Raw genomic sequence first — 26,996 nt, forward strand, 5'->3', positions numbered from 1 at the left:
GATATTCATCACATCAAGAAAAATTGAGAATGGGGGAAGGAGGTGAAGTCGATAAAGAACAGCTTGATAATTCTCAAGATCTGTCCTTGGGTTAAGTAAAAGTTAAGTAAATTAACTTACTTTTTTAAACTGAGTTTACCAAGTGGAGTCAAGTCAGGAGAGGTAGAAAGTTAGAGCAAACTAAGGTGAACACAGCTCTTCCCCAGACCTCCATCCACACACACATTAATCCTTCCCTTGGAACTGTGAATGTACAACATAACCCACTCACCTTACCAACGAAATCACCCTGGGCATGTGACTTTTTTATACATACATAACACTACTGCTTTCTTTTGCATCCCCTCCTCCTCTACAATATGAGCAGTATCAGAACTACGTTTGAAGAAAAATTACAAATAGGTACTGGATTTCTCTGATACTAAAGAAAAAAATGCAGAAAAAGCTTCAAAATACTCAGATAAATGACTATAACATCTGTGTGTGTGTGTGTGTGTGTGTGTATACACATAGAAAATCTACCACATCATCTGTATACTCTAAAGCAACTATCACTAAATCTTGACTGAAACTTGCAAAAAAAAAAGAAACAAAGTACATGTTATACACTTATTATAATTCAAATTATTGTTACATAGAAATACTCAGATTTTATAAAGTACTTAAAAAGTTAGATTCTGTTTTAAAGATGGCCGTAGAAAACGGATATAGTAGTGGATATATAATTAGAAGTAAACTTACCAAATATATTAGTGGAGTGCCCTTTCCTTGCAATAGGTCTGAGTTCATTATGTCCCCATCCATATATCCTATAATTATCCCAGGCATGTTTCATCATCTGAGAAAGGAAAAATTATAATCCATCAATTTACATTACTCACAGACTGTTATTTCATCTATCTAGATCATATCACTACTGCCTTGCCCACTCTCCTGTATCTCCGACATTAGGATACTATTCTATTAACATTTGTACCAGTGTGATTAACACACATAACCATGTTTAACCTCAGTCTACACAACAGAAAAAAAAAAACTTGGCCTGCAGGCTATATTTTGCCAACCCCTGACCTAAACAAAGTGACTAGGTAGGTATGATTCAAGTAGCAGCAATCAAGTCCCTTTATGGATAGATGAAGGGACTCTCTCGATTTGCAATCTCAAGGTCTATGTAATATATCATCTTGGAGCTGATGGGGGCTAACGCTCCCCCAACATGGAGAAACTAAACAACAAAAGAACAAGGGTGCATATTATTAACAAGATCTAAGATGTGGACTTAGCCAAGCCAAGCTTGACGCCCTACTTTAGAGCCACTAAGCTAATAAATATTTTTTCTACCAACTAGTTTGAACTGCACTTCTTACAACCCAAGGAGCTCCAAGCTACACAAAGCAGAGTATTTAATTACATAACAGTTGAATTATTTAATAGTGGACTGTGGTATATAAAAAATCTATTCAATTAACAGTATACTATTCATTAAAATATTCCTCAACTTGTTTTTTTGCAGTTTGCATCATTCAGACACCAAAACCAGACAAAGACATTACAAGGAAACTGAAAACCAATATACCTCAAAAACACAGATTCAAAATTCCTTAACAAAAATTAGCAATAGAGAGAGGATACTGTATAATGATCAAGTACAGTTTAACCTAGGAATAGAAGATTAATTTAACAAACACTAATCAATATAATTCAGAATAATATAAAGGGAAAAACATCATACAATCATTTTTATAGAGGTAGACAAAGCACCTGACAAGATTCAACACCCATTCATGATAAAAACCCTCAGTAAACTACAAGGAAACATCTAAAACCTAAAAAAGGGGATCTTCAAAAAACTTACAGCTAACATCATATTTAATGGAAAAAGACTAAATGCTTAACCCCTAAAGTTGAGATCAAGTATGTCCATTCTCACCACCTATTTTCAACAACGTACTGGAAGTCCTAGCCAGTGTAACGATACAAGAAAAAGAAATAAAAGGCATAAAAATCAAAAAGGAAAAGTACCTCTATTCACATTACTATGTATAAGGAGAATCCTAAGCAATCTATAAAGAAAAATCCTAAGAATTAGTAAATGATTTCAATAAAGTAACAGGGAAACAAGTTCAGAAAACTAAAATCAAATATATTTCTATATGCTAGTAATAAACAATAGAAATGGAAATTAAAAAATAATTCCATTTATATTAGCTTCAAACATGAAATATTTCAGAATAAATTAATATGTACAAGAATTATATACTGAGAAATATAAAACACTGCTGAGAAATCAAAGAAAACCTAAGTAAGTGGAAACATGTAACATGTTCATGGAACACTGAATATTGTTAATAATTCTTCCCAATTCATTTACAGATTTAGTAAAATCCCAAACTCCAGCAACCTTCTATTTTCATAAAGAAGCTAATTCTAGAAAGGCAAAGGACCCAGAAATGCCAAAACAATTTTTAAAAAGAACAAAGCTGGAAGATTTAACCTGATGTCATAGCTTACTATAAGTTAAAGTATTCAATACAGTGTGTCCTATTGGCATTAAGGGTTACAGAACAGGCATGAGTCCAGAAAGAGGCTCAACACCTACAGATTTTGTCATTTGATTTTGAATAAAAGTGCCAAGGTAATTCAATAAGAAAAGGATAATATTTTCAACAAATGATGCTGAAACAACTAGAAAGCCCTATGGGCAAAAACTGAAGCACAGCCCTTACTTCAGACAATAAAAAAAAAATTAACTGGCAACAGATCACAGACTGAAATGTCAAAATTAAAACTAAATCATGTGCCCACACACATACTTGTACACAACTGTTCACAGCAACTTTATTCATTATAGCCAAAAACTGGAACAAATGTTGAACAAGTGTTCAACAGGTGAATAAATAAAACAAGTTATGGTATACCCATACAATGGAATACTATTAAGAAAAAAATGACCTTTGTGTGCAATCCACATAGATGAATCTCAAAAAAATTATGCTGAGCAAAAGCCCAGAAACAAAATATCACACACTTTCATACTTTATGATTCCATTTGACTGAAGCTCTGAAAAAGACAAACTTCATCTATAATGACTAAAAGTAGATCAGTGGTTGCCTGGGACCAAGGAATTGGGTGGACTGACCAGAGTGGGGCACAAGAAAAACGTTTGAGATTATAAACATCTTGATAATAGTTGTTATGCAGGTATGTACATCTGTCAAAACCCATCGACAAGCAGTACTCTTAAAAGAGGTACAATTTATTTTATACATATCATGTCTCAAAAAGCTCAATTTTTTTTAAAGATTTTATTTATCTGGCAGAGAGAGAGAGAGAGAGAGAGAGAGAGAGCACAAGCAGGGGGAGAGGCAGGCAGAGAGAAAGGGAGAAGCAGGTTCCCGGCTGAGGAGAGAGCCCTACATGGGACTCGATCCCAGGACCCTGGGATCATGACATGACCTGGGCTAAAGGCAGCTGTTTAACCAACTAAGCCACCCAGGCGCCCTTCACCTGTTCTTCTATTTATCACTATATCTTGAAATAGAGTTTATAGTGCTATTTCTTGATTTTTAAAAAAAGGTTTAGGTATGTACTATATTCCCCTATAGTTAATTTAGCTCTTTTATAGCACTACCTCCACATACACTTCCCCACATATATTTCCCTGGCCCACATCCTCCCGATGTAATTAACAACAAGTTTTTCTTATAATTATATTCCTTTATGCAACTTTTGTTTTTCCTGCTTTTAATTACTTGTCTGAGGGCTTGGGTTTTTTTGTTTACTTAGGTTTTTAATGGAACAATTCTGAATTTACTTCCAAATTGTACTTGAGCTTCAAAAACTTGTCTCAGTATAATCAAACACATCAGATAAACTATCAGTTCCATTTTATCCTGATATAAACTTCCTGAAGCTATCCCTCCTGCTCTAACCTCGACTTCTGTTCTCTCTGCCTGAAGCACAGCAGTCACCCTGCTGAGTCCCTTATTCAGAGTCCCGAGAATGCCCTTCCTTTCTCTCTCTAGTGACAGATCCCTTGTTGCCAAAATGTCTTCTCTTCCTATTTTTGTGCTGAAGCATAGCTTCCAGTAGCAATCTGAGAAAATGACTAAATTTACCCTCAGATTTGATTCACAATTTGGCTGAATATATAATTCTTTCTAAGCCATTGCTCCACTCTCTTCCAGTTTCCAATATTATGGTTGAGGAATCTGAGATGCCATTATATACAATCCTCTTTTGAGTGGAAACTTTTTTTTCCTCTCTAAATTTTTAGGCTCTGTTTTTGAATGTCTATTTTTCTAAAATTTCAGGATTCTTTCTTTTCCCTTTTTTTTTTTTGGCTCATTGTTGGTAGGTTCCTTTCAATCTGTAAACTCACATTCTTTAGGTTTAGCCAATTTTCTTAAATTGATTTCTTCTCTATTTTCCTCATCTAATCACTTGTTAGATGTTCCTGACTGATCTTACTTTCTTGTTTGCTCATCTCTTTGTTCTACTGAGAGATTTGCTCAATTTTATCTTCCAACTCTTTTACTGAATTTTAAAATTCTATCATATTTTTTAATTTCTAAGACCTCCTTCATATTCTGCAAATGTTCCTTTTCATAGCTTACTGTTCTCATTTTATGAGTTCCATTTTTTGTCACTCCAATGATGTTAATTCTTTTTTGTTATTTTTTTGTCCTCCCTGGTTTCTGTATTCTCTGAATTCCTGAATCCTTCATCTGTTTTGCTCTCTAGTATGAGAAACTTTCCTGAAACACCTGGTGGTCTTTGGTTTGTTCTTCACGTAAGAGGGAAGCACTTACAAGATAATTAAATGCTGCCAGTGAATGAGCAAAACATGAATTGAGCCTCATTTTAGGGAGCACAGGTGAAACCCAGGGGTTTTCACTGAGGAACAGTGCAGGTCTCTTTTCTTGGGCCAGTCTCACTGGAGAGAAGTCCTCCCATCTTCCACTTATTGAATATAAAAACCTGGCTGCCGGAATTCTGAGAGCTGAGCAGGAGAAAACAGTCTCAATATTCAGAACACTTTTCACTTAATTCCCTCCACCTTAACCACCTTTTTTGTGTTTTCCCTCAGCCATAACTGGTATTCCCCAAATCCAGACCTCCTTTAATTTATCCCTCCAAAAGGTACACTTTAGTCTTCTGTTGGGGAAAGGAAGGCAGCAGCTAGGATGCCTAAGCTGGAGAACTGGGGATCTAGGAGTTAAGTGCACTTTTTAAAATTTTCAAATAATCCCTTTCCAACTTCATTTTATACCCCTGCCTTCAGAAGTAAACAATGTCTCTAATTCTTCAAACTTTCAGGTATCCTTCAGTTCACATCACCTTGCCTCTTGTTAGTTTCTTCCCCTATGAGCTTAAGTTTCAACTTTCTCTGCGTACTAAGCCAGGGGCCATAATGTTTAATAGGAGCCTATACAGGAGGCCTTAATATGTTTTGTGTTGACTTGTAAGAACACTGGATATTATGGTGTGCTCTAAAGGGTTAACTCACCAGGTCTGGGTTGTCCAAATCCTATACATCCCAAAGAAAGATTTGGCCTGTGCCAGACTCCTGGAAAATAACCATTATTTTCTTATTATCTTATTATCTTATTATCCTGCCTTTTGGAGTATCTTCATTTAAGTGTAGCCTTGGGCCATGTCAGACAGTTTACCCATACAATGTGATTTATGGTGGGGGCCTTGGGCCACATGGTATCAGCCTGACCTTTAGAGGCGTTAGAGAACTAAAGTCAGCCACTCCTACATAATGAACCTCAAATAGAAACCCTGGACACCGGGGCTCAGGGGAACTTCCCTGGTTGGCCATACTTCCTTACCACACATCACTGCTGGGAGAGTTAAGCACTGTCCATACCACTGCAGTGGAAGAGGACAGCTAGAAACTTGCATCTGGTGTCTCCTGGACTCCGTCGTATGGGCCTTTTCTATTACTAATTTTAATCCGTATGCTACTGCTGTAATAAACCAAAACCATGAATACAACAGCTTTGCCGAGTTCTGGGAATACTTCTAGCAAATCACTGAGGCTGTGGGTGGTCTTGGGAGTCCCCTAAACACACACTGTTACTGGAATTGTTATGTACATAAGAAGGTATTTCAATAAATTCTAATGACATCTAAAAAATAGCAGGTCAGTCATCTCAAAAAAAAAAAAAAAATCTATCAGAGTTTTCCCAATATGGTCCAAAGAAAGTGCCTTTGGCAGCCAGCACAGAAAAGAGTCTCCAGAGCTAAGGTAACATCAGAGTACAGCTCTATTTTGATTCCATCAGGGTCAAGGTCTCACAATAATTTGTAAGGCCAAGCTTAAAGTACCTGCTAAATCTTTCATATTCATTACTAGAATATATCCAAATAGATATTTAACTATTTGAACTAAACTTCTGTCTTATTTTATGATAAACAATCCTTTTGAAATATTGTTGATACTGTTACAACCTGACAAAATCTTTTTCTTCACAGGCAGTACAATGGCAAACTCTACCAAAAATCAGCAGGAGTTCTAATTAACAAAACTTAACTGTAATATTCACTAAATTCCCCCCCACACACACACACTGGCATTCTCTTTATCTCCAAATAATTCCTAGAATAACAAATTGAAAGACTTCTGAGACTAAACAATTTAAAGAATTCTGAGGTCAATTGTTCCCCATTCTTCAATCCTTTGAGACTCTGGAAGATATCTGCAATATGGGTGAAGGGTTTCATGACCTAGTCTTTAAAAGATGGCAGATACAATGCTAATTCTTCAGAGGCATGTTTATGAGGAGATTTGCATAGTATCTAGCAGAGTCCCTTGTAACTAAACACTTCAGAAATTTCTTATTCAATGATAAATTATTTACAGATCTATTGTACATTATTTATAAAATGTTGGATATCAAAAGCTCTCTCAACAGAGTGGTATAATGATGCAAACAACATTATATCAAAATTTTAAGTGTCCAATAATTATACTATAATCCATATTAAGAAAGTTCTAGCCCTTATTGCCAACTTGGAATCTGAACTATGACCATGACCCCAAAACAAACAAGAACAAAGTATGACATCACAGATGATACAAATGCATATATATTTAAATCCAGTCAAATACCAAAACCACTCCACATCATAAATCTGTTTTATTACCTCTTTAATTTTTTCCCTTTTCTTTCTTATGTCATTATCTTCTGGGTCTCCACCATTTATTCCTATTAGATTTGGTATAGGGACTGGCGGCAGTGGTTTCTTCTCTTTTGTCTTCATCTCTTGGACTACCTTATTTTTCTCTGTCTGAATTTCTGCTCGAATTTCCTCCCTCGACTTTTTTAATTTTTCTTTTGCTTCTTCCAGGGCCTTCTCATGATCAGCTCGAATTTTATTTCTCAAACGTTCCTCTTCTTCCCTATAAGAGGAGAATAAAAAAAGACTGGTAAGAATGATCCTTAAGAACCTCAATCTTTGAACATAAAATTTAAAGTTTCCTCCACCAAACCCTAATAGATGTTTTCTACTCTGGCCATTAAGAGGTAAGGATGATCTGTGAGAGAGACTCAGATCTACCTGCCCAAATAGGATAAATATAACTTGGTATGAGCCCTGGAGATGCTGAAGACCAAACACTTTACAAGGTGGAAGAAGAGGGAACCGAGAAAGTAAGTTATAATTGCAGGACCCAGTGAGAACAGATAAAAGAGCAATCAGTAACTTATCAGAAGACAAATGAGAAAGAAGAGGGGGAAAGAAAAGGGAAGGGGAAAAAGAAAGCAACCAAAGAGAAAACTTGATGGGGGAAAGAAAATTAAAAATAGAATTAAGTATGGGGAGGGTACAAAAATATAAATATAGGGTCAAGGAAAGAGATAAGTGGAAAAGAGAAGAGCTAGGGAAATTTTTCATTTATTATACAGTACATGATACGCTTCCAAAACTTTTACATTTTGAAAATACTATAGATCTTAAAACTCAACAATTCCCAACTACTGTAGGAATTGTTTAAGAGAGTACTTAAAACTTTCTTGAACCCTTGTTAAAAATATAGATTCCAATTCAGTAAGTCTGTATGAAACCCACAACTGTGTATTATGAAGAGCTCCTCTGATGAATTCTGGTATGCACACAGGTTTGGACACCACTACTGCAGTGGACACCTACTGGGTTTTCTACCCTGGCCTACTTTTGTGAGAGTTCAATCTTCTCTCCACTTCTACCCCAATCCACGTGAATGAATACAGGAGTGGTAGTTACTATTTTCCACATCAGCCAATGATGACTGCTCTAAGGGTAAATATCTAACTCAGTAGTCACCAGAGTTACCTTTCCAGAAATTTAATTCAAACTCTGCAGACAGCTGGACCTATAACATTGCTGGTGGGAACAGAAAAATGGTACAGCCACACTGGAAAAGGTCAGCAGTTTCTTAAGAAATTCAACATGCAACTATCACAAAATTCAGCAACTGCACTGGACATTTATCCCGGAGGAGTGAAGACTTATGTTCACACAAAAACCTATACATAAGCCCAACACAAAAGGACAAGTACTGTATGATTCCACTTCAATGAGATACTTAGGAAACCAAAATCCATAGAAAGTAGAATGGTGGCTGCCAGAGGATGGGGGAAGAAAGGGAAATGGGAAGTTATTCTTTAATGGGTAGAGTTTCAGTTTTGCAAGAAGAGTTCCGGAGATGGTTACACACACAATATGAGTGCATTTAATACCAATGCACTGTACACTTAAAAATAGTTAGTGATAAATGTTATATGTATTTTACCACAATTTCTAAGAATTGGAGAAAAAATCCCATACAAAAATGTTTATAACTTTACCCATAATAGGCAAAAACTGGAAACAACCCAAGGGTCCTTCAACAAGTAAATAAACAAACCACTGTTTATACTGTGGCCTAGCCACACTATGGAATACTACTAGCAGTAAAAAGAAACTATTCATACACGCTTGAATGAATTTCAAAGATATTACTATGTGAGTGAAAGAAGCCAATCTCATAAGGTTACATTCCACATTTTCCTTTTACGTGACATTCTCAAAAAGACAAAAATATAAGAATGGTGAGTAGATCAGGGGTTGCCAGGAGTTATGGATGGGGGAGGGGTTAACTATAAAGGAATAACAGACGAAAATTTGGGGGGATGAAAGCATTGTTATGTAACCTAATTATAGTGATTATGGGAATATGTACATGTGTTTAAAAATCACAGAATATCAAGAGAAAAATATCAATTTTCCATCTAATATTAAAAATAAAATGTTATTTATTTTTTTTAAAGACTTTATTTATTTAGTTGACAGAGAAAGACACAGCAAAGAGAGGGAACACAAGCAAAGGGAGTGGGAGAAGGAGAAGCAGGCTTTCCGCTGAGCAGGGAGCCCAGTGCGGGGCTCTATCCCAAGACCCTGGGATCATGACCTGAGCCGAAGGCAGACGCTTAATGACTGAACCACCCAGGCACCCCTAAAAATAAAATGTTAAATGTTTAGAAAAAATACTGGATTGCTAGCAGTAAGAAGGGGCTGATGAGGGAAACAGGAGAGAATGCAACAGAGACATTCAGGGCAAACACAGGGGCACTTGAGGGTAGGAAGAAAGAATCCATGGGGCCTCCAGACAGACTGGAGGTGGAAAGAATGCAGCAAGGAGAAGCCAAGGTTGTCCCCTGAGCGAATTCATGAGCAATTCTGGGCTGATCTGTTCAGAAGACTCAGGCAAAAGAGGGCATCATCAGCCTTCCAGCCCCCTTCCTTCTCCTTCCTAACAGAGAAACACTGTGCCTAGCCCAGGAATAATTAATGTGTCTATGTCAACCAAGTCTTTCTCAAATGCCCCTGCAGCTAAGGGTGATCCATAACCCTATTCCAACCAAAGAGACAAAGGAGGGCTACTAGGAAATATTTTCCTTTTGGGATTAAAAAATGGAAAGAGCCATTTGAGAAAAGGGCCTGTTAGCTACTAAGACCAAACCTATCCAAATACCTACTCCTGTCTTCAGCTGTGGTTGCGATGCCTAAAGCTGCGACAGCCATTTTGCAGACAAAAGGCCTGTGGATAAATGGCCAACATGGTTCAGGAAAGAAAAGAAAGCCGTAAAGTGCTGCTGATATCGTTAGGTTGCTACCAGGGCCTTCAACTGCCAGTCCCCACATTTCGGACTCTGTGGAGCTGAACCAGTTAGGTGTTCTGTCACTTCCAAATAAGAATGTTCCCAACTCACTCACTCAGCGAGCAAACAATGCACACAGAGTGAGGAAAGCAGAAGGCCTGGGACTAAGTTCCAAAGAAGAGTAACATCAAACAGGAACGACTGGTTCTTTCAAGGGCGATTTCTGTCCTGATGATGACTGGGAGAGTCTCCACCGGGAACCATGCTTTCCCCTTCTAGCTGCAAGCATCATGCTACCACTGAACGGCACATGGAAGCCCCTACCATGTTTGCAATGGCTCATCTGTGCCATCACTGTGAAAGCAACCTCACCCACCAGTGAACCTCCACAAACAGTGGCTATTACATGCCACTTTCTAGAGCCCACCCTAATGGTGGGGGAGAAATACAGGCCACAACACATTCTATATCCCTCAAAAGCTTCACAATGCACATGAGTATTTTAAAGGATCTGAGAAGTTCTGCAATAAAGGTGCCTAGCATAACACTGCCCAACCTTTTTTAGTCATATTCCCCTTTTCTGCACACACTCCTTTTAGCATGCCACGAAACACACTGTCATAGATGAATGTCCTCAAACTATGCCATCAACCAACTAAGCCTTTGGTAGAACCCACTACTTTTTTGCTGTGTGACATTAGATGTATGTCACCTCTCTGAGCCTCCTTTTCCCGTCTGTGAAGAGTATCCCCACCAACCTTGCAAGACTATTGTGAGGAGTGGATGAGATGACACATGAGTCTAGTAGTACAGAAAAGTCCTTATCAACTTAAGGTTCCTTCCTTCCCTTACCACCTATCCTTTTCCTCACCCCACACAGATACACACACACACACACACACACACACACACACAGTGCCATTTAATGATGTGGGATAACAGCAGTGGCCTCAGGAACCAGGGACCAATACCCAGGGACATCTTGCAACTTCTCAGCAACCCTGCACTGAATGACATAACAGCTTCTGGGCAAACCTACAAGGATTTAGAGGGCACCAAATGCTCTTAAAATGTGGCCAGCCTCCCGTAGAACTAGCAGGGAGCTGTGACCTCCCTTTTCCATCCCTGACTCCTTTGCCCATATGTCCATTAACGACAGCTGGGGCCTTCAGTATTATCTCAGAAATAAAAGGCATAATGGGCATGAGTGCAGGGAAGCCTATTTTCATTTACTATTTTACTAATTAAATGCTAATATCAATTATTTCTCTAAAAGTAAAGAAGTATATTTGAGAGCAACCTATATATGCAAACAATTTTCAAATTACACAATTTTTAATAATTATTTTTAAAAATAAAAAATTCAACCCTCTAAATTTTAGTACTCTATAGGAAAGCCCCCAGTCACTTTACCTCACTTGGGTTACTGTTATGGCATCCAAACATTGTTCAGCAGAGCTATACTGCTGCAATATTGTGCAGTCTTATTAAAAAAATATTTTGAAAATCAAAAGATCTATAAATTTGCATTTGTCCCTCAAAAATAATTATTTGTTTAGCAGTTTAGTGAGTACACTCACCACAGAATAACCACCATGAACTGGAGCTCAAAGAAAGACCAATCTAGTCCTCAAGAGGAACTCGAGTCCAAGGAATTGAGTTGGACCTCCTGTTAACTGGGTGCCAAGAAGAGTCATTTTATAGTTGAGGAGAAAAAGTACTTAAGGTAAAAGTACTTAATCCAAAAGCCAGGAGACAATTCTCTCTCCAGCTCTGCCCCGACTTACTCTGCAATCTGACACAAATCACTAAAAACCACAAGATCAGTACTTTCTGGGTACTACCCCAACTACACCCCTTGGCTAGTGGTATCCAAGGTAAATAAAAGTACTTAGTAAACTGTAATCCATTAATTATCTCAAACATCCTAATCTCTCTGATAGTTTTCTTCTCTCTATATATATATCAAACTTTTATTTTCATTTTGGTCTCCTTTCAAGGGGCTCTTCAAATTTTTAGTGGCCAAATTTCTAGATTTGCAAGTACACCAGCTGAATCAACTCTTTTGGACGTTTATTTTCACCTAATTGATCTTTTACTTATGTATTTTTAAGATTTTTATTTTTAACTTTGATATCTCCAACAGGGAATCATGTTGAACTTGCACTTGTGTATGTTTCCTCTACCTTTCCATCAGTGTCTTGTATCTTTCCGTGTAGTAAAGAATTTAGCCTCCACCAAAGAGAAGTCTGGCCTTTGTCCTCAACTTCCGGGAGGTAATCTTTCACATCTGACTAAAGTGTCCTTGTTTACGGTGAGTGCTGGCCGCACCCAATCTTAGGGTGGGGTTGGCCACATCTGATAGTCCTAGAGTCACGGCTGGCCACCCTAGAAACATCAACCATATGACTTAGGGTGAGGATTCTGGGTCAGTTTTACTGAGACTGAGTTCAATCATGTGGGCAATCAATTAATCATGCCTACACAACAAAGCCTCAATAGAAACTCTGGACACCAAAGCTTAAGCAAGCTTACTTGGTTAGCAATATGTACTGGCACACTTTGAGGGGAGGAGAGTAATGTCCTGAGTTCACAAGGACAGGACACTAGAAGCTCCACATCTGGAACTTTCCTGGACTTTACCCAATGTGCTTCCTCCTTTGGCTGACTGTAACCTCTATCCTTTCCCTGTAATCTACAATCCTTCGTGAGTGTAACTCCTTTCAGTAAGTTCTATGAGTGCTAGCAAATTATCAAACCTGATGGTGGTTGTGGGAGATCCCTGAAATTGCAGGTGGTGTCAGAAGTGAGGTGGTCTTGTGTAGAACTGGGACCTAAACTTTGAAGTTGGGCTAACTCTGGGCACCTTCCGAAGCTTCCAATAAAATCCAGTCTTACATATACAGGTTCTCATGAGATCTGGAATTGCTTTTTTCAATTACATGTTAATGTGTAATTTTTAACTCACTTTTTGATACCTTATACATAATATAAGGTTTTGTTGTTATTTTGTCTTGTTTTGTCCCTCCATGCACCCTTGGTCCTTGAAAAGCAAAGGCAAATGGCAACAATTGCTGTGGCTTAAATCATATAAGACAATGGTGACAATGGTTTAGTCAATGACTTAAGATTATCTTATTTAATTCTCACACCAATTTATGAGATACCCTCTATTAAGCACTGTTCTCCATCTTATTAGAAAAAATACTAAGGCACAAAGAGAAAAATTAAGTAATTTGTTCAGGGTCACAGAGCTAGTAAGTAGAGAGCCTAGACACAAGCATATACGTTTTGACTTCTTAAACATTTATGCAAATAGCACCTTTCATAGAAGAGATGAATTGTATTTAAGAGTTTGTCTCTTACTGTGTAGATACAAACACTATTTTTCAACCTTTCTTTCATCCTATAGCCCTCACTTTTTAGCTAAACACATGCTCCTGCTAAAAGTAAAACTCTTTCTCAGCCTCCCTTACTGAAACCGTCCTATAGAATTTGTGTGATCACAAATAAGCTTTTATCTTGGCTCAAGCCACTGTTGTTTTGTGACTTTTAGGTTTGGTAAAATGACCTAATATTAACTGAACCACATACTCTCCAACCTAAATGTTCTCTTTCCCTGAGGCTTTCATTAGTATCTGAGAGCTGATTTGCCAGAAAGAAACTAACCAGGTGACAAATTTCCCTCTCCAATTAGAGTATTAAAATAAGTCATGTTTGGAAACATTCTGAAGGGCAAATACAATCCTCAATTACATAAGGATACATAAAATTACATTGAAATCTTGTTTGGCAAAGATTTAGGCAGATATACAAATACTCTCCTCCCTCTCTACTCTTCACCCAAGAAACCTAAAGTCTCATCCATCCTTAAAAATAAAAACTTCCCTCAAAACTGCCTGTCTCCACTATCACTGGTGTCCCCCTTCCTTCTATCACTATACTTTTTTAAAAGCACTACACTTGCTATTTCTACTTTCCTTAACCTCACATCCCTCTTTTATCCGTCACAGTTAAAAACTGATAACCAAGTTTATCCATCCTTTGAAACCACCTCGTCCTCACACTTGCCTTTCCAACAAACTGCTGATCACTGGCTTTACCATGATCAATCGGCCCCCAAAATGTCGTATTCCATCCCCACTTCTGTTCTCACTCTATGTACTCTTCCTATTCAACACGAACCAACTGTATTTTCTCAACTATATATATATATATATATATATATATATATATATATATATATATATATATATATATGGTCAGCCTTTACCAGGTTACCAAGTACTCCAAATCCAAATTTCTAACGATATGTGAGACACTGCCACTATTTGCCAAACACCTCCAATTCAACACGTCCAAAACAGAACTGAATGATTACTATGGAAAAGGGACAATCACAGGCTAAGTTCATTCACAACAGATTTTTCTTTTAATTAAAATACCAGCAAAGTTAACCAGCAACAATAAAACATGGAAAAAAATAATTCATCATAAGTAATTGGACTTATCCCAGAAACCAGAACAGCTTAACATTAGAAAATTCTATCCATGTAATTTACTTATTATTAAAGAAAAAAAATTATATAAATCACTCAGTAGAAACAGAAGAGTAAAGTGATAAAATTCAACATCCATTCCTGATTTTAAAACCTTATAGCAAGGGGCGCCTGGCTGGCTCAGTTGTAAAGCCTGTAACACCTGCTCTTAGGATTGTGAGTTCAAGTCCCAACGTGGGTGGAAGAGATTACTTAAAAAATAAAATCTTTAAAAAAAATAAAACCTTATAGCAAAGGAGAAAAAGAGAACTTTATCAACCTAATAAAAAAACAGCAATCTTAATGGTGAAACTGTAGAAGTATTCCCTCCAAATTGAGGGAAACAAGTAAGAAAGCTCACCATCAAAACTTTGAGGGAGAAGGAGCAAGACCGCAGAGGAGTAGGAGACCTAAATTTCATCTGGTCCCAGGAATTCAGCTAGGTAGGGATCAAACCATTCTGAACACCTACGAACTCAAGAGGAGATGGAAGTAAAGAATAGAAGCAAGTCTCTGAACAGAAAAGCGACCACTTTCTGGAAGGTAGGACCTGCGGAGAAGTGAATCCAAGGGGATATTCGGTAGGATAGACGGTGGGGGAGGGGGCCTCCGTCAGCCACTTCTGGCAAGTGATGGAGCAGCGGAGCCCAAAATCGGAAGTTTTAGAAGGCTCTCCGCTGAGGGACGTCACTCCAGTGGCTAAGCTGGGGGGGGGGGGGGGGACCCCTCGCTGGGACAGTGTGGTCTCAGGACCCGCAGGGTCACAAGAAGATGGGGGTGCCTAAGTGCAGCAGAGCTCCCGGGTATCGGAGCCGGGAAGCTGGCTGCAGAGACAGAGCCGAGGCGTGGACTCTCAGCTCGGGGTTGACATACACCGTGATCCGCGGCCCAGTTGGGCCACTGCTCCTCCAGCAGGGACCCAACAAGCGGCAGATCCGGGGAGACTCCCCTTCCTCCCCTGGGGAGGAGTGGCGCAGGAGCGCACCACAAGGATATGCTGGGTTTAGAGACTCCACACCGAGTAGGGTGCCAGAGATAGAAACGCTCAGTCACAAGCCGGGTGTGCAGGGAGTGTGACCGGAGACGGGGAGACAGGAGTGACTGACTACTTTTCTCTGTGGGCGCACTGAGGAGTGGGGCCCTGAGTTCTCCGCTGCTCCGGCGGAGATTGGGAGGCCACCATTTTCACTCTCCTCCTCCAAAGCTGTACGGAAATCGTGCAGGGAATAAAAGCGCCCGAGAGCAAACCCCAGCAGATTACTTAGCCCGGACCCAGCAAAGGCGGGGCAATTCTGCCTCCAAACCACGGCAACAGGCCCCCCCCCAGAAGATCAGCACGAACAGCCAGCCAAGCCCAAGTTTACTGATCAATGAGAACGGCGAAACTCCAGCACTAGGGGAATACCGCACATAGAATTCAGGGCATTTTTACCATGATTCATTAGTCTTTCAAATTAATTTTTTTAATTTTTTTTTGTTGAATTTTTCTTTTTCCCTTTTTCAACCATCTTCTCAATCCCTTTTTTTAAAAATATTTTTTATTTTTCATTTTTAGACTCACATTCTATCCCTTCATTGTAGTTAACCTTATTTTGGGTATATATATATATATATATGTTTTTCTCTCTTTAAAATTTAGGGATACAGTTTCTTCTAAGAGATCAAAATACACCCTAAATCTCTAGCGTATGGCTTTTGTTCTAGTCTCCTGCCTGATCACATTCTCTCTTTTTTTTAATTTCTCTTCTTTCTTTTTTAAACCAACTTATCAATTCCTTTTATAAAATCTATTTTAATTTTCATCTTTACAGTCATATTCCAACCCTTCATCGTATTTACCCTTATTTTGGTACATATATAACCTTTTCATTCTTTAAAATTTTGGGAGGCAGTTTTTTTTTTTTTAAGATTTTATTTATTTGTTTGAGAGAGAGAGAATGAGAGATAGAGAGCACGAGAGGGAAGAGGGTCAGAGGGAGAAGCAGACTCCCTGCTGAGCAGGGAGCCCGATGCGGGACTCGATCCTGGGACTCCAGGATCATGACCTGAGCCGAAGGCAGTCGCTTAACCAACTGAGCCACCCAGGCGCCCGGGAGGCAGTTTCTTCTAAAAGACCAAAATACACCCAAAATCTAGTGTGTGGTACTGATCTATGCACCATCCTGATCACATCTGATACTTTTTTTTAATCTTTTTCTTTTTCTTTTTTCTTTCTTTCCCTTTCTTTTCCCCCAGGTTCAGGTCTCTTCTGATTTGTTTACTGTATATTTTTCTGGGGTCGTTGTTACCCTGTTAGCATTTTGTTCTCTCATTCATCTATTCTCCTATGGACAAAATGACAAGACAGAAAAAAAATCACCTAAAAAAAAAGAACAAGAGGCAGTACCAACTGCAAGGGACCTAAACAATACGGACATTAGTAAGATATCGGAACTAGAGTTCAGAATGACGATTTTAAAGATACTACCTGGGCTTGAAAAAAGCATGGAAGATATGAGAGAAACCCTTTCTGGAGAAATAAAAGAACTAAAATCTAACCAAGTCGAAATCAAAAAGGCTATTAATGAGATGCAATCAAAAATGGAGGCTCTAACTGCTAGGATAAATGAGGCAGAAGAGAGAATTAGTGATATAGAAGTCCAAATGATGGAAAATAAGAAGTTGAGAAAAAGAGAGATAAAACTACGGGATCACGAGGGCAGAATTCGAGAGATAAGCGATAAGATAAGACGAAACAACATTAGAATAATTGGGATCCCAAAAGAAGAAGAAAGAGAGAGAGGGGCAGAAAGTATATTGGAGCAAATTATAGCAGAGAACTTCCCTAATTTGGGGAAGGAAACAGGCATCAAAATCCAGGAGGCACAGAGAACCCCTCTCAAAATAAATAAAAATAGGTCAACACCCCGACATCTAATAGTAAAACTTACCAGTCTCAGAGACAAAGAGAAAATCCTGAAAGCAGCTCGGGAGAAGAGATCTGTAACCTACAATGGTAGAAACATTAGATTGGCAACAGACCTATCCACAAAGACCTGGCAGGCCAGACAGGACTGGCATGGTATCTTCAGAGCACTAAATGAGAAAAATATGCAGCCAAGAATACTATATCCAGCTAGGCTGTCATTGAAAATAGAGAGATAAAAAGCTTCCAGGACAAACAAAAACTAAAGGAATTTGCAAACACAAAACCAGCCCTACAAGAAATATTGAAAGGGGTCCTCTAAGAAACAAAAGAGCCTAAAAGTAACAAAGACCAGAAAGGAACACAAACAATATACAGTAACAGTCACCTTACAGGCAATACAATGGCACTAAATTCATATCTTTCAATAGTTACCCTGAATGTAAATGGGCTAAATGCCCCAATCAAAAGACAGAGGGTATCAGACTGAATAAAAAAACAAGACCATCGATATGCTGTCTACAAGAGACTCATTTCAGACCCAAAGACACCCCCAGATTGAAAGTGAGGGGGTGCAAAACCATTTACCATGCTAATGGACACCAAAAGAAAGCTGGGGTGGCAATCCTTATATCAGACAAATTAGATTTTAAACCAAACATTGTAATAAGAGATGAGGAAGGACACTACATCCTACTTAAAGGGTCTATCCAACAAGAAGATCTAACAATTGTAAATATCTATGCCCCAAACATGGAAGCAGCCACTTATACAAGGCAATTACTAACAGAAGCAAAGAAACACATACAAAACATAATAAGAGTGGGGGACTTTAATACCCCCCTCACTGAAATGGACAGATCATCTAAGCAAAAGATCAACAAGGAAATAAAGACTTTAAATGACACACTGGACCAGATGGACTTCAGATATATTCAGAACATTCCATCCCATAGCAACAGAATACACATTCTTCTCTAGTGCCCATGGAACATTCTCCAGAACAGATCACATCCTAGGTCACAAATCAGGTCAACCGGTACCAGAAACTTGGGATCATTCCCTGCATATTTTCAGACCACAATGCTTTGAAACTGGAACTCAATCACAAGAGGAAAGTCGGAAAGAACTCAAATACATGGAGGCTAAGAAGCATCCTACTAAACAATGAATGGGTCAACCAGGAAATTAAAGAAGAGTTAAAAAAATTCATGGAAACCAATGAAAATGAAAACACAACTGTTCAAAATCTTTGGGACGCAGCAAAGGCAGTCCTGAGAGGAAAGTATATAGCAATACAAGCCTTTCTCAAGAAACAAGAAAGGTCTCAAATACACAACCTAACCCTACACCTAAAGGAGCTGGAGAGAGAACAGCAAATAAAGCCTAAACCCAGCAGGAGAAGAGAAATAATAAAGATCAGAGCAGAAATCAATGAAACAGAAACCAAAAAAACAGTAGAACAGATCAACGAAACTAGGAGCTGCTTCTTTGAAAGAATTAACAAGACTGATAAACCCCTGGCCAGACTTATCAAAAAGAAAAGAGAAATGACCCAAATCAACAAAATCATGAATGAAAGAGGAGAGATCACAACCAACACCAAGGAAATACAAACAATTATAAGAACATATTATGAGCAACTCTATGCCAGCACATTAGATAATCTGGAAGAAATGGATGCATTCCTAGAGATGTATCAACTACCAAAATCGAACCAGGAAGAAATAGAAAACCTGAACAGACCTAGAACCACTAAGGAAATTGAAGCAGTCATCAAAAATCTCCCAACAAAAAGCCCAGGGCCAGATGGCTTCCCAGGGGAATTCTACCAGACATTTAAAGAAGAATTAATACCTATTCTCCTGAAACTGTTCCAGAAATAGAAATGGAAGGAAAACTTCCCAACTCGTTTTATGAGGCCAGCATTACCTTGATCCCCAAACCGGACAAAGACCCCATCAAAAAGGAGAATTACAGACCAATATCCTTGATGAACATGGATGCAAAAATTCTCACCAAAATACTAGCCAATAGGATCCAACAGTACATTAAAGGATTATGCACCACGACCAAATGGGATTTATCCCTGGGCTGCAAGGTTGGTTCAACATCCGCAAATCAATCAATGTGATACAATACATGAATAAAAGAAAGAACAAGAACCATATGATCCTCTCAATAGATGCAGGAAAAGCATTTGACAAAGTACAGCATCCTTTCTTGATCAAAACTCTTCAGAGTATAGGGATAGAGGGTACACACCTCAATATCATAAAAGCCATCTATGAAAAACCCACAGCGAATATCATTCTCAATGGGGAAAAACTGAGAGCTTTCCCCCTAAGGTCAGGAACGCCGCAGGGACGTCCACTATCACCACGGCTATTCAACATCGTATTAAAAGTCCTAGCCACAGCAATCAGACAACAAAAAGAAAGAAAAGGCATCCAAATTGGCAAAGAAGAAGTCAAACTCTCCCACTTTGCTGATGATATGATACTTTCTGTGGAAAACCCAAAAGACTCCACCCCAAAACGGCTAGAACTCATACAGGAATTCAGTAAAGTGGTAGGATATAAAATCAATGCACAGAAATCAGTGGCATTCCTATACACCAACAACAAGACAGAAGAAAGAGGAATTAAGGAGTCGATCCCATTTACAACTGCACCCAAAACCATAAGATACCTAGGAATAAATCTAACCAAAGAGGCAAAGAATCTGTACTCTGAAAACTATAAAATACTCATGAAAGAAACTGAGCAAGATACAAAGAAATGGAAAAATGTTCCATGCTCATGGATTGGAAGAACAAATACTGTGAATATGTCAATACTACCTAGAGCAATCTACACATTGAATGCAATCCTTATCAAAATACCATCCACTTTTTTCAAAGAAATGGAACAAATAATCCTAAAATTTATATGGAACCAGAAGAGACCCCGAATAGCCAGAGGAATGTTGAAAAAGAAAAGAAAAGCTGGCGGCATCACAATTCTGGACTTCAAGCTCTATTACAAAGCTATAATCATCAAGACAGTATGATACTGGCACAAAAACAGACACATAGATCAATGGAACAAAATAGAGAGCCCAGAAATGGACCCTCAACTCTATGGTCAACTAAACTTCGACAAAGCAGGAAAGAATGTCCAATGGAAAAAAGACAGTGTCTTCAGCAAATGGTGTTGGGAAAATTGGACAGCCACATGCAAAAGAATGAAACTGGACCATTTCCTTACACCACACAAAAAACAGTCTCAAGAATGAAACTGGACCATTTCCTTATACCACACACAAAAATAGACTCAAAATGGTTAAAGACCTAAATCTGAGACAGGAGTCCATCAAAATCCTAAAGGAGAACACAGGCAGCAACCTCTTTGACCTCAGCCGCAGCAACTTCTTCCTAGAAACATCGCCAAAGGCAAGGGAAGCAAGGGCAAAAATGAACTATTGGGACTTCATCAAGATAAAAAGCTTTTGCACAGCAAAAGAAACAGTCCACAAAACCAAAAGACAACCGACAGAATGGGAGAAAATATTTGCAAATGACCTATCAGATAAAGGGCTACTATCCAAAATCTATAAAGAACATATCGAACTCAATACCCAAAGAACAAATAATCCAATCAAGAAATGGGCAGAAGACATGAAAAGACGTTTTTCCAAAGAAGACATCCAAATGGCCAACAGACACATGAAAAAGTACTCAACATCGCTCGGTATCAGGGATATCCAAATCAAAACCTCAATGAGATACCACCTCACACCCGTCAGAATGGCTAAAATGAACAAGTCAGGAAATGACAGATGTTGGCTGGGATGCGGAGAAAGGGGAACCCTCCCCTACACTGTTGGTGGGAATGCAAGCTGGTGTAGCCACTCTGGAAAACAGTATTTAGGTTCCTCAAAAAGTTGAAAATAGAGCTACCGTATGACCCAGGAATTGCACTACTGGGTATTTACCCCAAAGATACAAATGTAGGGATCCGAAGGGGTACGTGCACCCCAGTGTTTATAGCAGCAATGTCCACAATAGTCAAACTATGGAAAGAGCCAAGATGTCCATCGACAGATGAATGGGTAAAGAAGACGTGGTATATATACACGATGGAATATTATGCAGCCACCAAAAGGAATGAAATCTTGCCATTTGCAATGACATGGTTGGAACTGGAGAGTGTTATGCTGAGCGAAATAAGTCAATCGGAGAAAGACATGTATCATATGATCTCACTGATATGAGGAATTCTTAGTCTCAGGAAACAAACTGAGGATTGCTGGAGTGGTGCGGGTTGGGACGGATGGGGTGGCTGGGTGATAAGACACCGGGGAGGGTTTGTGCTATAGTGAGCACTGTGAATTGTGTAAGACTGTTGAATCACAGACCTGTACCTCTGAAACAAATAATATATGTAAAAAAAAAAAAAAGAAGATAGTAGGAAGGGAAAAATGAACGGGGGGAAATTGGAGGGGGAGTCGAACCATGAGAGATTATGGACTCTGAGAAACAAACTGAGGGTTTTAGAGGGGAGGGGGTGGGGGGATGTGTTAGCTTGATGATGGGTTTAAGGAGGGCACATTCTGCATGGAGCACTGGGTGTTATATGCAAACAATGAATCATGGAACACTACATCAAAAACGAACGATGCAATGTATGGTGATTAACATGACATAATAAAATTTATAAAATGCAAAAAAAAATTAAAAAGTTTATTTGACTGTACTGGATGTCTTAGCCAGCAAAGTAAAAGAAGATGAAAATACAAGAAAAATTTCAAAGTCTTCTGTCATTGATAATATGATTTATACACTGGAAACCCAAAGAATCTACAAATTATTAGAAACCAGAGTGCAGCAAGAGAAGGAAACAAACAGAAAGGAGGCCCCCAATAAAGGTCACTGCCCTTCCTTCTCACCCTTTGGGTCTCACCTGTCTAGACTCCAAGCATTCAAACTTCCACTGACACAGTCTTTTCTCTTAAGGTAAAATCACTGTTTACATCAGCTTTCATTCACATCCATTATTGCACTGCTAAGATTTCCAGGCCCTGTCTTCTGATTTAGATTTAAGAAACATAAAAGCCCTTAAAGATAACTTTTCTAAAGCATTATAAGTGAGGAATTTTATTAAAGTGACTCTTACTAATCTCCAAATTCTAATCATCCTATGGGTTGACTAAAAAACATGCTGAATGATTCAAAAATGTAATGCTATCTTCCAAAAGAGAAATGACAATGACCTATATGATGGCCTTTTTAAATTTTTTTATTTTTTTTAAGATTTTATTTATTTGAGAGAGACAGAAACAGAGCACAAGCTAGCTACTTATGCACAATCATAGGCCAAGAATGGTTTTAGGAAACGACCACAAGATAGTCAGCAACAGCTACAGAATATACTGGAATAACAATATTCTACAAGGCTCAGTGGCAAGTGCCTGAAAGAATTTAATACCTTCCAAAAGAAATGCCACTGCTTCAAGGTCATAAAGGAAGAACTCCTTAAACTCAAGCTAACCAAGAGTTAAAACAATGCTAATTATTTTCAGAGGGTTGTTCACAAATATATAGTCTAAGATGATTCTTCATAGCAAATGAACGCACTCTACGTGCACAGAATACACTGTCATACAAACGACAAAGAACTTCCTGAATGTTACCATTTTAAGCTAAACCGTGTACCTTCTGGTGTACAGATTTGTAGTTAAGAACCAAACAGCACAAACTCTATCACATTTGGGTTCCCTATTCCATAAGAGTGAATCCATTCTTAAGAAAACACATTAAAAGGAAAGCACAACTGTTCACCAAAATAAGTAACTGGTCAGTCACCTGAAAAAAACTGAAAGAGATTCAAAGTGAAATAAAATTCACTGAGAAATCCAACGACCTCAAGTTTCCATACCAAATCCACTTACTTTGGTCATGTGGGCCCCATGAAATACCAAGTTCTTTCATGTTCCCGTTTTAACAACGCAGCTCCTGAACCATCAACACAATTCACTATCTCTATCTTAAATTTGGTCAGATATAGGTAAACCATATGGCTATCAAAAAAATTTGTCTACAACAGAGAACTGTTATAGATCAATCTAACTACATTTTAGGGAATTTTAGTTTGAGTTAATGGTAATTTCAGGTTAAATCACTAGTTATCAGTTATTGAATTAATTTCAGCTTAACTCAATGATAATCAATAAATGTCTACCAAATGTGAGGGGCACTGAGCTAGGTGCAGGGAATACAAAGAAAAATAAGGTATTATTTGCCCACAGAAGTTAACAATCCCATGCAAAGAAAGTAAATGCAAAATGAGTGGATCACAAAAAGGGAAGTAAGTAACTACAGGTGGTGTACCAGGGACTGTAGGTTAGACAGAAGAAGTAAGTTATCCACAGAAAAGGTATTCTCGAAGTATACACATATGCCTTGAGAAGATTTACATAGGAAAATAGTTTAGAAATGCATGATCTTCAGGGCACCTGGGTGGCGCAGTCAGTTAAGCGTCCTGACTCTTGGTTTTGGTTCAGATTACCATCTCCGGGTCGTGGGATTGGGCCTGAGCCCCACATCAAGCTCCGCTCTGAGAAAGGAGTCTGCTTGGGATTCTCTCTCCCTTCTCCCTCTGCCCCTCCCCCTCTCTCTCTAAAATAAATAAAAATAAATCTTGGAAAAAAAAAGAAATGCATGATCTTCAAATACAAATTAAAAGTAAAAACATGAGTTTGCCAAACATTAAGAAAACATGGGCATGCTAGGCATAAAAGGGATAGTATATAAAGATATCAAAGTGACACAACACACAAGTTAGTTGCTGTGGATGCTAAATCATAGTGTGTGTGGTGGGAGAGGGTATGGTACGGTAAAGTAAAACAGACTGAACATAACAAGGAAGCTGGAGAGGACAAAGTCTTAATCATGAACAGAGCTTGCATTGCATCCTGATGACAAAAGGAAGCCACTAAAGGACTTCTACTTGAAAATGGCATGCCTGTACTTAAATCTTAAAAACAAAAAAAAATGCCTCCTGAGGACTAACATGGTGGCAAGGGAGTTAGGAAGGAAAATGATACAGGAAATGGGAGTCAGGAGGTCACCCAAGCAAAAAACGATAAGGACCTAATAAAATCCCTCTAAAGTGGATAGGGAGAGGTGGGACCAAATATCAGAGACCTAGACAGGCAGGACCAACAATAAGTTTAAGTGATTAAATGTGAATGGGAAAAGGAGTTGTATGATGGGTTTTTCACTCTAGTGACTAGATAGAAAGGGGTAAGCATTTACTAAACAGAAAATAGAGAGGGCGGCTCTTCCGCCGCCATTTTAAATCCAGCTCCATACAACGCTCCGCCGCCGCTGCTGCCGCGCGACCCGGACGGCGTGCCAGCACCCCACGGCCGACAACTCCGCCACCATGGAGCACATGAACGAGTACAGCAACATAGAGGAATTCGCAGAGGGATCCAAGATCAACGCGAGCAAGAATCAGCAGGATGACGGTAAAATGTTTATTGGAGGCTTAAGCTGGGATACGAGCAAGAAAGATCTGACTGAATATTTGTCTCGATTTGGGGAAGTTGTAGACCGTACAATAAAAACAGATCCAGTGACTGGGAGATCAAGAGGATTTGGATTTGTGCTTTTCAAAGATGCTGCTAGTGTTGATAAGGTTTTGGAACTGAAAGAACACAAATTGGATGGCAAATTGATAGACCCCAAAAGGGCCAAAGCTTTAAAAGGGAAAGAACCCCACAAAAACCTTTTTGGATTTTGGATTGAGCCCAGATACTTCTGAAGAACAAATTAAAGAATATTTTGGAGCCTTTGGAGAGATTGAAAATATTGAACTTCCCATGGATACAAAAACAAATGAAAGAAGAGGATTTTGTTTTATTACATATACAGACGAAGAGCCAGTAAAGAAATTGTTAGAAAGCAGGTATCATCAAATTGGTTCTGGGAAGTGTGAAATCAAAGTTGCACAACCCAAAGAGGTATACAGGCAGCAACAGCAACAACAAAAAGGAGGAAGAGGTGCTGCAGCTGGTGGAGGAGGTGGTACTAGGGGTCGTGGACGAGATCAGGGCCAAAACTGGAACCAAGGATTTAATAACTATTATGATCAAGGATATGGAAATTACAATAGTGCCTATGGTGGTGATCAAAACTATAGTGGCTATGGCGGCTATCATTATACCGGGTATAACTATGGGAACTATGGATATGGACAGGGATGTGCAGACTACAGTGGGCAACAGAGCGCTTACGGCAAGGCGTCTCGAGGGGGTGGCAATCACCAAAACAATTACCAGCCATACTAAAGGAGGATGTTGGAGAAAACAGGAGGAGATTGCTAAAGTTAACCCATCTTGCAGGATGACACTGAACACTGGTCTTCTGTTGATCTAAGATGATTATTTTGTAAAAGACTTTCTAGTGTACAAGACACAACTGTCCAACTGTATATAGCCGCCAATTAGTTTTCTTTGTTTTTACTTTGTCTTTTGCTGTGTTATGACTCGATGTGGAATTGTGTTTATACAAATTTTATTTGTATGATTCCATGTTAAACCTCAAATAAATGCTTCCTTATGTGATTGTTAAAAAAAAAAAAAGAAAGAAAATAGAGAGGGCGCCTGGGTGGCTCAGTTGGTTAAGCGGCTGCCTTCGGCTCAGGTCATGATCCTGGAGTCCCGGGATCGAGTCCCGCATCAGGCTCCCTGCTCGGCACGGAGTCTGCTTCTCCCTCTGACCCTCCTCCCTCTCACGCTCTCTCTCCCTATCTCATTCTCTCTCTCAAATAAATAAATAAACAGAAAATAGAGAAAAGGTCGACTTGGAATAAAGGGAAAGAGTGAGAAAGAAATGAGTAAGTATGGTTTTAGACATTGTGTTTAAAAAAGCCAACAAAGCAAGCAGGTTAAGATCTCCAGGGCTGAAGACATGCATTTGGAAATCATCAGCCTACAGGAGGGGCTGACACTCCCACCTAACTGTTCACTTATATGGGTGAATTTTATGGTATGTAAAGTAAATCTCATAAAGATGTTTATTAAAAAGTAGGAGCAGTTATGTGGATATCAGACAGTAGTTTTCAGAGCAGGGATAAAGCAGGTTTTATAATAACAGGGTTAATACATCAAGAGAATACAGCAAAAGAATATAACAATGTAAACATTACACATCTAATCAGAGGGTTTCAAAACATATGAAGCAAAACTGACCAAAATAAAAGGAAAAACAGACAAATCCACAGCATATTAGGCAAATCCAACACCCTTCACTCAATAACTCATAAAAGAAGAAGGAAAATAAGTAAGGACATAAAAGATGAGCAACACACCATCAACCAACCTGACCTAACTGACATTTATAAAACACACTACCCAACAACAGCAAAATACACATT

General features: G+C 38.8%; 1 protein-coding gene and 1 pseudogene across 4 annotated transcripts in view; one reads left to right on the forward strand and one right to left on the reverse strand.

Annotated features, from left to right (window-relative positions):
- Positions 1-26,996, reverse strand: part of MAN1A2 (mannosidase alpha class 1A member 2) — a 221,488-nt gene that overhangs the window by 165,890 nt on the left and 28,602 nt on the right. For all 4 annotated transcript variants that reach the window (XM_028101951.2, XM_028101952.2, XM_028101950.2 and 1 more), the window contains exons 2-3: positions 7,157-7,412; positions 742-838 (exon numbers count right to left, since the gene is read on the reverse strand). In XM_028101951.2, the coding sequence (XP_027957752.1) occupies positions 742-838; positions 7,157-7,412 (353 nt within the window). The remainder of the gene's footprint in view (positions 1-741; positions 839-7,156; positions 7,413-26,996) is intronic.
- Positions 7,600-25,958, forward strand: LOC114208079 (heterogeneous nuclear ribonucleoprotein D-like pseudogene; annotated as a pseudogene).

The sequence above is a fragment of the Eumetopias jubatus genome, unplaced genomic scaffold (genome assembly GCF_037043125.1).
Source record: "Eumetopias jubatus isolate StellerSeaLion01/CBP00866 unplaced genomic scaffold, mEumJub1_p1.0 scaffold_4, whole genome shotgun sequence".
NCBI classification, from domain to species: Eukaryota; Metazoa; Chordata; class Mammalia; order Carnivora; family Otariidae; genus Eumetopias; species Eumetopias jubatus.